This window comes from Engraulis encrasicolus, chromosome 8, assembly GCF_034702125.1.
Source record: "Engraulis encrasicolus isolate BLACKSEA-1 chromosome 8, IST_EnEncr_1.0, whole genome shotgun sequence".
Classification (NCBI taxonomy): Eukaryota; Metazoa; Chordata; class Actinopteri; order Clupeiformes; family Engraulidae; genus Engraulis; species Engraulis encrasicolus.
The window spans coordinates 1027501-1040000 of record NC_085864.1 but is presented as its reverse complement, the minus strand read 5'-3'; the positions used below and the strand labels follow the sequence as shown (position 1 = coordinate 1040000).

Below are 12500 nucleotides of genomic sequence, written 5' to 3'. Positions count from 1 at the left end.
GACTCAAACCTCTTTGGACTTGACTAGTCTGGTCTTGGACTCGTCTTGAAGTCTACAAAGGTGGGCTTGACTACACCCCTGCACCCCAACCATTCTCTCTTTGCCTCTCGTTATCTTTTCTTAGTCTACACATCTCCCTCTATCCCTTCTCTGTTTAACTATGCCCAGTCCCTGTACTGTATCTCCTCTTCATCTCAGTCCCTGTTCTCTCTCCTCTTCATTCCAGTCTCTATTATCTCATCCCTTTCCTTCTCTTCACTTCATCTTCACCTTCCTTTGCCATCTGTGATGTACACACCCCTGCATGCTTCAGTGTTCATGCATTTTTTTCCTTCTTCGCCAGTCACTTCCGAACTGTTTTTCATTCTGTCGTTGCCTCCCTTTATCCGCTCCGCACCCCTGCGCCCTCTCATGCCACAGGCTAGTCTCAACCCTCATCTCTCCCTCTCTCTCTTTCTTTTCCCCTCACCCTATCACTTGTTCTGTTTTTTTTCATCCCCTCCCTGTCCTTCCCTTGTGTTCCACAGTTCCTCTGTTCTATCTATCTTCTGTTGCTTGCCTCCTCCTCCTGTTTCCACTATCAGTCTTTCTCTTTTTTCTCTCTTTCTTTCTCTCTCTGTCTCTCTCTCTCTCTCTCTCTCTCTTTCTCTCCTTTTGCCTTTTGTCTCCACCCTCCACCCCCCTCATCTTTTATATGTATGTCCCAATCTGCCCTAACTTTACACCTCTCTCTCTCTCTCTTTTTCTCTTTCTCTCTCTCTCTCTCTCCCCTCTCTCTCTCTCTCTCTCTCTCTCTCTCTCTCTCTCTCTCTCTCTCTCTCTCTCTCTCTCTCTCTCTCTCTCTCTCTCTCTCTCGTTGTCTTCCTTTTACACATGCGCACTCCTTTTCTCTATCCCTCTCTCACCTCCAACCCACTGCAATTCCTCACTCTCCCTCTTTCTCTTCTCTTTCACCTGGTCTCTCATTCTTTTTACTTCTCTGGTTCCTCTTACTATACACAATGTCTCTCTATATCTGTCTATATACATATATACATATATATATACATACATTTCCCCAGCATACCTGGCTGTAAACACAACTCCCAGTCCCTCTGCAAAACACAGGCGCACACACACACACACACACACACACACACACATACAGCACACACACATATGGCACACGCACACACACATACACACACGCACGCACACACACACACACACACACACACACACACACACACACACACACACACACACACACACACACACACACACACACACACACACACACACACACGCACACGCACACATGCACACTGCCCAGCCACTCTCCCGAACACACTGGCACGGCACAGTACACACACAGTCTCCTCCGACAAACTCCCCTGCAATCACTGTGAGCAGACTCAGTGCAGCGTGAAATCAGAAAAGCACCTGTTCAGTCACTTCCCACCGACTGCACGCCCAGGCTAGCTGTCTTCTGCTCGCACTCCTCTCCTCTTTTTTATGATGTGTTCTTCATTGTCCACCAGCCTCGGCTCGCTTGCCGCGTCTAAATTGCCTCCTCGTTTATCTGAAGGAACAGGGTTTTTTCCCCTTTTTTTCTTTTTATCTTTGTGTTGGGTTTGTTGGGTTTACTGTTTTTTTCCGTTTTTGTTTGAGTTTGGAGTTTTTGAAGTTTGAATTTTCTTGCGGTGTGTGCCTATGTTTTGTTGCTGTTTGATGCCTACATACAGTAGGTTTATGGCTATCCACTTAGAAGCAAAATAAACTCAGCTACACAACGCTACATCCAATAATGTGTCACAAAAAATAAGGAAAATAATATATATTTTTTTAAATAAATAGAAATATTATAATATATAATATTATATAATAAATAGAAATACATAGAATAGAAAAAGAATATACACTACAAGGCTATTGTAAGGTATATCCTTCTCACAGTAAACAAGAGGCATCTGTCTCCCTATCACGGCGGTGGTCGTCGGGAGCTGCTGCTCTTGTCTTTAAATGATTTTAATTACTGGTTTCAATTATTAATCTGCGGGGCTGGCTGCGGCATATCGACGGAGGGAGGCGGCGTGACAAGCGGAGCGAAGGGCTGAGTAAACACTGATAATGCTACGCTTTCAAATCCAGTCCAGCGGAGAGAGGGATGAGAGAGAGAGAGAGAGAGAGAGAGAGAGAGAGAGAGAGAGAGAGAGAGAGAGAGCGCGCAACAGAAAAGCGAAGGTGGAAAAGTAGACAGACAGTGAGAGAGAAATAGAAAGTGAGAGGGTAGAGTGTGAAATATAAAGGCCGCTCTCTCTCTCTCTTTATTTCACACTACTCTACCCTTTCAAAGATAGGGTGGGGCAGAGGGATGGAGAGAAAAAAGAGAGAGAAAAGCGGTCAGGGAGAGACTGACAGACAGACAGACAGACAGACAGACAGACAGACAGACAGACAGACAGAGAGACATTGTTGCTGTCATGGCTGCTGCTACTAATTTTGCTGTTGTACCGGTGGTTGACAGACCAGCAAAAAGCGAGATGGAGAGAGAGAGAGAGAGAGATGGTGGAGGGTGAAGAAATAGAAAGAGAAAGGGTTTGCAGACATAAAAGGAAAAGCTAAAGCTAAAGAGAGAGGTGGACAGAAAGAGAGGGTGATGAGAGAGAAAAAAAGAGAAAAAGACAGAGAGAGAAAGAGAAAGAAAAGTCAGGAAGGGAGAGAGGTAGACAGAGATTGAAAAGGACAGAGAGAGAGAGAGAGAGAGAGAGAGAGAGAGAGAGAGAGAGAGAGAGAGAGAGAGAGACGTTGGTGCTGTCGTGGCTGTTGCTGTGCTGGAGGTGGACAGCTTGCCCAGGGGGTGTCTGCCGTGATTGATAATGCTCCTGCTGAATTGCACATTGATCAGCAACCCCACCCGGTGTGTGTTTAGTGTACAAGTGTGTGTGCATATGAGCTTGTGTGTCTCCTGTAGTGAGTGTGTGTGCCTGCGTGCATGTTCGCGCCTGTGTGTTTAGTGTGCATGTGTGTGCTTAGCGTGTGTGTACGGATACTGCAAATCAGCCAGCTCCTGGGCGGCATGTGTATGTGTGAGGATTTACCCAGCATGTGTTTCATGCCACAAGCATGGACACATGGACACACATGCACATACACGCACATGTGCACACACATGCAGAGAATGCACAGAAACGGCAAGGACACCGCAGCAAGGGCATAGCAGACCATTGTTTGCAGGACATACGCATTTGTGTGAGTGTGTGTGTGTGTGTGTGTGTGTGTGTGTGTGTGTGTGTGTGTGTGTGTGTGTGTGTGTGTGTGTGTGTGTGTGTGTGTGTGTGTGTGTGTGTGTGTGTGTGTGTGTGTGTGTGTGTGCGTGCGTGTGTGCGTGCGTGCGTGTGTGTGTTCTGTTCGTGTGTATGTGCACACACATTATGTGTACCCGCTAGCGTGTACATACAGTATATGTGTGATTGTGTGTACGCATTTCTTTGTTTGTGGGTGTTCACAGGTGTGGTGGTGGTTGTGGTAGCAACAAACAAAAACGCTGTTTTTCCCCCCTCTTCCCTCTTCCCTCTTCCCCCGTTGTAGCGGGAGCATCAGGGAGCGGCTCTGAATTAATGTTCAGCCAGTGTGAGAGTGCTGAGGTACAGTGCCTTTTTAATGGGGAGAGGCTTAGGGGGACGGCGGCTCCTGGCACCGGGCCCTCTCCCTCGGGCCCTGGGGATGACCAGGTGCTAATTGCCTGTTTGGAAAAAAGAAATAAATAAGCGGACAACATGAGAACAACTACGACTAGGAGATGGTGGAGGAAGAGAGCACTAGGAGGGACACAGATAGCGTTAGATAGAGGAAGAGAGGGGTGTGGGGACTGTTTGTGAAGAGAGAGGTTGTATGGCTAAGAGGAGAGCGACAGAGGATAGAGAGGAAAAGAGGAAGAGGAAGTGAGCTGTTAGAGGAGGAGAAGGAGGAGAAGAGAGTATTGGTTGATTAAAAAAAGGCAAGGAGAGAGAATGGGGCAGATAGGCTTATTTGTTGAAATAGTGGGAGGACGACTTCCGGTTTGGCGCATGGAGGAATAGGTCGCAAACCGGGACTGCTCTGTTGAATTCACCTAAAATTACTCAAATATCCTATCATAATCCGACAACTGTCAGTGTTTCTCATGAGTGAAACAGGGAACATGAGTAAAAGTGCAAAAAAGAAGCCTAAGGACGCGGAACAACAAGTTAAGGACTCGAAGGGCGCAAACGCTGCTAAGCAGTCCCAACCTGACATGGCAACTAGCAAGCTAACCCTGGCAGACATCGAAAGATTGCTAACATCCACGGAGGAGCGCATCGTGAATAAACTGTCGGCACAACTCTCTGCCAATCGGGCCAGCATCGAGGAAAACCAAGACTCTATTCAACAGCTAGAGACTTCTGTGACAGATATACAGGAAAGACTAGAACTACTGGAAGCGAAATGTGCCGTGCTGGAAAAGGATAACGAGGTGCTGAGAGAGAAGGTTGATGATTTAGAGAACAGATCTAGGCGCAATAATGTCCGCATAATTGGGCTTCCTGAAAAAGTTGAGGGGAAACAACCCACAGCATTTGTTGATACGCTGCTGAGAGAAGTTTTTGGACAAGAAACTTTCCCTACACCAATGATCGCAGAGAGGGCCCATCGTATTGCGATCACCAAAACCAACCCCAGCGACAACAGACCTCGCCCCTTCATCATGAGAATCCATCACTTTCAGACGAAGGAGCGCATCTTAACACTGGCGAGAGAGACCGGCTCCATCTACTTTCGTGGAACTCAGATCCACTTCTTCCCAGATTTCAGCGCTGAAACATCCAGGAAGAGAGCTGCCTTTTTTCCAGTGAAGTCGCAATTAAAGGACGCGGGGATCGGCTACCGAATGCTGTTCCCTGCCAAACTTCAAGTCACAGGCGGAGATGGGAGGAAGCACGTCTTTCAGACGGTAGATGACGCAACTCGCTTTGCCAAACGATTCCAAGCCAGCGTGACCGAAGAACCGCCTCTAGAGGATTCTGAAGAGACCCCAAATGGTCTGACTATGCGTGAGTAATATGCCTTCCTGCAAATTCAAACTCAAACGAACTCTCAGGTAATTTTTTGGACACTTTTCATTTTTTTAATTAAGAGGGGGGAAATAGTGACGCTTCTTCCCCCCCTGGCAATATAGGCTACGGCCCTTTGTTGTACTTTGGGTAAGGTTTGATTTGATTGACAGTTCACAGCGTTGGTGTTCCAGTAGCCTATTCCTTAGTTGATCATTCGAAGATGTAATTTTGTGGGGTTTCTTTTCTCTCCTTTATGCCAAGGGAATGCATACACTGCAAAAAATATAAATATAAATGTTTCGCCTATTACAGTGCAATTAGATATTTTCTGAACCATGTTTTTTGTTGTTGTTTATTTCCATTTTTGTGTTCCTTCTTAAATGTCTCCATTGTGCACTGACAATTGTTTTTTTTTTAAATCTTAGACATACATTAACAGAGTATAGAGTTTAAGTATAAGAATAGGTAGAGCACACTTCAGGTGTTTTTTGATAGAAAGAGTTTTTCAGCTTAGCCTCAAATGTTTGTCTTATTTACTTGTGTATTTTGTTATCCCTTTTATTCCCCCCCCCCCCGCCCCCACTCTCATCTATGGTTCCCACAATTCCAGGTCTCTCTCAAGCCCCTAAAAACACATGACTCTTAGAACTCATAAACCTCAACCTATCCAGTGTGTCTCACTTAATGTTAAAGGTGTGAATAATCCACTAAAAAGACAGAAGATATTGTCTTATATCTCCCATCTCAAAACAGACATTGCATTTCTACAGGAAACCCATTTAAAGGCAGACTCCATAAACTATCTTAAAAGGAGGTGGGTAGGTCAGTTGTATCATTCTAAGTTTGACACCAAGGCCAGGGGGACAGCGATCTTAATCCATAAGGATATCACATTTCAAGCAGAAAAGGTTATCAGTGATCCTAATGGAAGGTATGTTATTGTAGTAGGACAATTATTCTCTCTTCCTGTTATCCTTGTGAATGTATATGCTCCAAATTTTGATGACAATAATTTTTTCTCCAAACTATTTTCTGCCATACCAACCCATAACAATTATCACTTATTGATAGGAGGTGATTTTAATTGCTGTCTTAGCACTTTGCTTGACAGATCTTCACCAAGGTCACAACCTCTCTCTAAATCAGCCAAGGTTATCAATGATTTCTGCATACAGATGGGTTTATCTGACATATGGAGATTTCATCAGCCCAATAAAAAAGCATTTTCTTTTTTCTCGAGAGTCCATCACACATACACTCGCATAGACTACTTTTTGGTTGATAACAGACTTACTGGGAGCACACATTCTTGCCAATATCACACAATCTCTATCTCTGACCATGGTGCACTATCTTTTCAGCTTAACTTAGCCAATACTTTTAGGCCTGCATATCATTGGAAAATAAACCCACTGCTGCTGTCTGATGACGACTTTACTGATTTCATTACTTCACAAATTAAATTTTTCTTCGCTACCAACAGCACCCCAGATGTGTCCCATTCAACACTATGGGAGACTTTGAAGGTCTACTTGAGAGGACAAATAATTGAATTTTCATCTAGAATTAAGAAAATCAGAATGGCCAAAATTAAAGACATTTCTCAGGCACTGGCCAAAATAGATGAGCAACACGCGTCATCTCCATCTTCGGCTCTGTATAAAGAAAGATTGCGTTTGCAAACCGAATATGATATTGTGACCACAGACAAAGCTGCACACCAGATTACTAAGGCCCGTTTTAATATTTATGAATCTGGTGATAAGGCTGGAAAACTTTTAGCACGACAAGCACGGCAGGCGGCAGCATCAAGACTTATCCCTAAGGTCCAGGACCAAACTGGTGGGATAGTGACAAATCATGCAGAGATCAATCATACCTTTAAACAATACTACTGTGAATTATATCACTCTGAACACACAACAAATACCCCAAATTTTGAAACATTCTTTGACAAACTTTCTTTCCCTTCTGTCCCCACTGAACTGAATACATCTCTGGGTGATGAAATATCAAGCATAGAAATCATGCAAGCCATTAAAACTCTAAAAAACAATAAAACTCCAGGGCCGGACGGCTTTATCTCAGAATTTTACAAAAAGTTTGCCCAGGAACTAGCTCCATACCTTAAAAACATGTTCAACGAATCTTTGTCCCATGGACATCTCCCCCCCACTCTGAGACAAGCCGCAATCACACTTATTCTAAAAAAAGGCAAGGACCCTCTTCAATGCGGTTCATACCGTCCCATCTCTCTACTGAATGTAGACTATAAAATTCTTTCCAAAATACTCTCTGCGAGAATGGAAAAACTACTACCACACATAATATCAAGAGATCAGACAGGCTTTATTTTAGATAGGCATCCTAGTTCAAACTTAAGGAGACTATTAAATATTGTACACTCACCTTCAGCATCTAGACCTGAGACAGTAATCTCACTTGACGCAGAAAAAGCGTATGACCGTGTAGAATGGAGCTACCTGTTTTCTGCGCTCAAGCAATTTGAAGGTTTCATATCCTGGGTGAAACTGCTATATGCGGATCCTCTGGCTGGCGTCATCACTAATGGCCTCCAGTCAGAATACTTTCCACTGAGCAGAGGCACCCGTCAAGGTTGCCCACTATCCCCTCTCCTTTTTACCATAGCCATAGAACCATTAGCTATTGCCCTCAGGCAATCTGAAGACTTTTCAGGAATAGTACGTGGAGAGATGACTCACAAGCTTTCTCTATATGCTGACGATTTACTCTTATATACATCTGACCCTATAACCTCTGTGCCTGCAATTGTCCATACTTTAGATCAATTTGGGAAAATATCTGGGTACAAAATAAATACTCAGAAGAGTGAGATGTTCCCCCTTAATGAAGCAGCCAATCAATTACCACACTCTCAATTTCCCTTCAAAGTAGTTAAGAAAGGATTTAAATATCTAGGAATAGAAATTACCACTTCATTCCCCCTAATGTTTACAAAGAATTTTGGCGTCCTCTTTGAAAAATGCAAACAGGACATGGAGAGATGGTCCACCCTGCCTCTTTCCATAACTGGTCGTATCAATCTCATCAAAATGATAGTCTTACCCAAATTTCTTTACCTCTTTCAAAACATCCCCATAATGATAAGAAAAAAATTCTTTAAAACGTTGGAACAATGCATATCCTCCTTTATTTGGAATGGCAAATCACATAGGATAAATAGACGATCACTGGAGAGACCAAAGGGATTAGCTGGCCTAGCCTTACCTAATTTTATATACTATTATTGGGCTTGCAACATTCAAAAAATGCTATTCTGGAAAGAAGACTATCATCCGGAGCACAGTGAGGCTTGGTTACATCTTGAATCCTCAAACTGCTCAATCCATCTTGGCTCTGTGATCTCTACATCAGCCCCTCCAACCCCGCTCACTCGCTTTTTTTCCAACCCAGTGGTCCTTAATTCAGTTAAAATCTGGTCACAATTCACAACACATTTCAAGTTAAAGACAATGTCAATTCATTCACCAATTACTAACAACTATAGTTTCCCACCCTCTACCCTGGACTCTTCTTTTACAATCTGGAGGACAAATGGCATTGTTTCTCTTTCAAATCTCTTCTCTCAAGGTACATTTTGTTCATTCTCTCAGCTATCTGAAAAGTTTGACCTGCCAAAGTCTCACTTTTTTAGATATCTCCAGATACGACACTTTGTGCAAAAAAATATTCCTTCATTTCCACAACTTCCACCCATTAACACTATTGATAATATTTTCTCTCTGTCCCCACAAGGAAAAGGATTGATTTCAAGACTTTATGGTATCATTAACAATATATCTCCCCATTCATTGCAAGAAGTTAGGCAATTATGGGAAAAGGACCTTGGACAAGAAATGCGAGAAGACCAATGGGAAGCAGCTCTAGACTTAGTACATACCTCTTCCCCCTGTGCCAGACATAGTCTAATTCAACTCAAAATTATCCTGAGAGTGCATTGGACCAAAGCCAAGCTGGCAAAGATATTTCCCAATATGGATTCCTCCTGTCCTCGTTGTCAAAATCAACCTGCTGATCTCTTCCATATGTTCTGGTCTTGTCCACTCTTGCAAGCCTTTTGGACAGACATTTTTAATGCATACTCTGTGATGAGTGGCACCACAATCCCTCCAAATCCAATTTGTGCAATTTTTGGTTTCACTGACGAAACAAGATCGATTAAAAGTGACTTTTATATTGTCATAGCCTTTACATCTCTCCTGGCGAGGCGGCAGATACTCCTACAATGGAAGGAGCAAAGGCCCCCGACATTTAGGAAGTGGATTAATGACACAATGTCCTTCTTAAAATTGGAAAAAATACGCTATACGCTGAAGGGATCTATTCAGCGATTTGAGAGAACCTGGAATACTTTCCTTACATATTATGACAGCATACAAGAACCAATTCATGAACAATAGATGACACCCCCCCCCCCTTTTTTTTTCTTTTCTTTTTTTCCCCTCTGTGTGTGTGTGTGTGTGTGTGTGTGTGTGTGTGTGTGTGTGTGTGTGTGTGTGTGTGTGTGTGTGTGTGTGTGTGTGCGTGCGCGCACGTGCATGTGCGCCTGTGTATGTTCATATTACTTATAACTCAATCACTGTCTATAGGCTAGCTGAGGGTGGGTAAATGGGTGGGAGTTTGGGGAGGGTTGTTCACTGAGTGCATTGCACAATTGTATAATTATACTGTGTTTTTTTCTGAAGAAAATCAATAAAAACTGTTAAAAGAAATAGTGGGAGGACAGGAGAGAGAGAGTTGTTTCGAAGAAGAGAGGGAGGACAGAAGAGAAAGGAAGACAGAGCTGTTTTGTCACCGGTGTGCCAAGCACGCAGGGGGTCTGTGATGTCTCGCTTTTTTTCTTGCACGCCGTTGGAAGGATGTAATGTGTTTATGCATCAAGTACCCCCCCCTCCCCTCTCTCTCTCTCTCTGTCAGCCAGGATGACTGGCAGGTTTACATCTATGGGAATAGCTGTGAAGAGATGCCACAGTGACGTCGCTGGGCCCCATTTCCACTGTGAGGCTCAAAAATAGGACGGCCTCTATATTACCAGGGGACTGATTAAGCTGCGGGCTTGCACTTCTTCACACACACACACACACACACACACACACACACACACACACACACACACACACACACACACACACACACACACACACACACACACACACACACACACACACATGCGCAAACCCACACACATATTTCCCCACGACTGCCGACAAATTTCATCTTCTGGCTGGCTCACCAACTGCCCCCGTTTTCAAAATGAAGTCCAATCGGTTTGCAGCATTAACCTGATGGCGAGGGCATCGTGCTTGGTGCACATGAATATGTCTGCATTCTTACTACTCCCCCCACCCCCCCACCGACCCTCACTCGTACACTCGGAGAATAATGGATTTTGCAGAAAACCCATTCAGCCGATTCCATTATAACTTCTCCGACTCAAAGCTCAGTATATCAAGACAGACGGTGGTGGCGGGCATAATTCCATTGTGTTTACCACATATTGTGTGCCGCATAGATAAAAGCCTAACTGGCAGCAGGCCTTCAACCATAAGCTCCCATTTAGTCTTATAATTAATTACAACAATCGTGTAATCCTTTTGCTGTTTCTTTTTAGTGGGAGTTGAAAAAAAATGAAATGGCTTTATGGTGAAATGTGATTATATTTTTTCTTTAGTAATTAATAAGTCCCATATTAATTGACTCTGTGATTCTAGTGATTAGTCTGGAGCCTTGTTTTGCATACGCTGGCCCATAGTGAACTATGCAGCTTTCGATGCTTTTGTTATGCATAGCAGAAAACATAAGTGGCGTGTAATAAGTATAGAAAATTGGGAATTAACTGCTGGGATCATGTAATTATCTGTGTGTATAGTGTGCTGGCCCTGATGACTGTGGTTTCTGTCTCTGTTTCTCTCTCTCTTTCTTTTCAGCTTTGACCTGGTCTCCAATGGAGGAGTGGCCATCGCTCTGCGCTTTGAACGTGCTCCGTTCATCACCCAGGAGCACACGCTGTGGTTGCCATGGGGACGCTTCTTTGTTATGGATACGGTCGTCATGCGGCACGAGGTGAACGACATTCCGAGCTGCGACCTGAGCAGCTTCGCCCGGCCCAGCCCTGTAGTGGCTCCCGCCCCTCTGACTGCCTTTGCTGGAACCTGCTCAGAGCGGGGCAACATCGTGCCGGAAATTCAGGTGAGAATCTTTGGGGCCATCATACCATTACTCCCAGGTTCGATTCAAGGTGATTTCCTAACCTTTCCCCATCTCTCCCTGCCCACTCTTTTCCTGTCTCTCTCTCAATATCCTGTATAAATGATTAAAAAAAAAAACACACACACACACACACACACACACACACATATATATATATATATATATATATATATATATATATATATATATATATATATATATATATATATATATATATATATATATATGTATATATATATATATATATATATATATATATATATTTATATATATATTTATATTTATATTTATATATAGAAATATAGAAATATTTCACATACAGTATGTCACCATTTGTCACATCAGCCACAGCTTTACAGATTGCAGCAAGTCTTTATTGGAAAGCTCATGGACTTCTTTGCAAAAAATACTATATCGGTCTAAAGCGTGAATGTCCACCTAAAGGTGAGAAATGTCACTTACCCAGTAGATGGTGAATTAATCATCAGGTGTCATTGGCATTTCACTCATCATTCAACATTTTTCAATAACACGGTTTTCAACACCAGGTTTCATTGGCTTTAGCAATGCTATACACAATATCACAATAATCTGTACTGTGCATTCAATAATCTACCACAGTAGATTGCTATACAGATTGCGCTATTAGAAACCTCAATGGACTGATGGGCTGCATTGAAAGCATGCACATGGGTCAACAACATGTTTTGGGGCTCAGAAATCAGATGATGCAACCACAGCTAAAACCCACAATTTAATTGTACTTAAAGTACTGCAATGAATATGCTTGTTTGATACTCAACGCCACTCAACACAACAATAAAAAACAATCAATCCACACATTGTGGAATTAACTGTGGTTGCACCACCCTGATGTGTTCTACTACTAAAATGTCATTTATCCACATATTAAGTATTGTGGTGACTCGATCAAAGAGGAAAATTTAAAATTAAAACTATTTTTCCATGAGCACATTGGTGTCACAGGTTTTTCCATCTGGTTCTTTGTCTCCCCAAGTCACATCCCTGCTATTTGTCTTCCTGCGTTATATACTCACATGAGTCCAAATTCATTGCCCCATAATGCCTCTCAAACCCGAGTCTCCTTGGCCGCATCCATCTAGAATATCTCCAGCCTCCAACGTCCACTTCTAATCTACTGCTCTGCCTCCTCCATTCCTTCTGCAAGATAGG

At 43.1% G+C, this 12500-nt stretch overlaps 1 protein-coding gene across 3 annotated transcripts in view; it reads left to right on the top strand.

Moving 5' to 3' along the window:
- tenm4 (teneurin transmembrane protein 4) overlaps positions 1 to 12500 on the top strand; it is a 359210-nt gene that overhangs the window by 225347 nt on the left and 121363 nt on the right. For all 3 annotated transcript variants that reach the window (XM_063204786.1, XM_063204785.1, XM_063204784.1), the window contains one exon: positions 11024 to 11285. In XM_063204786.1, the coding sequence (XP_063060856.1) occupies positions 11024 to 11285 (262 nt within the window). The remainder of the gene's footprint in view (positions 1 to 11023; positions 11286 to 12500) is intronic.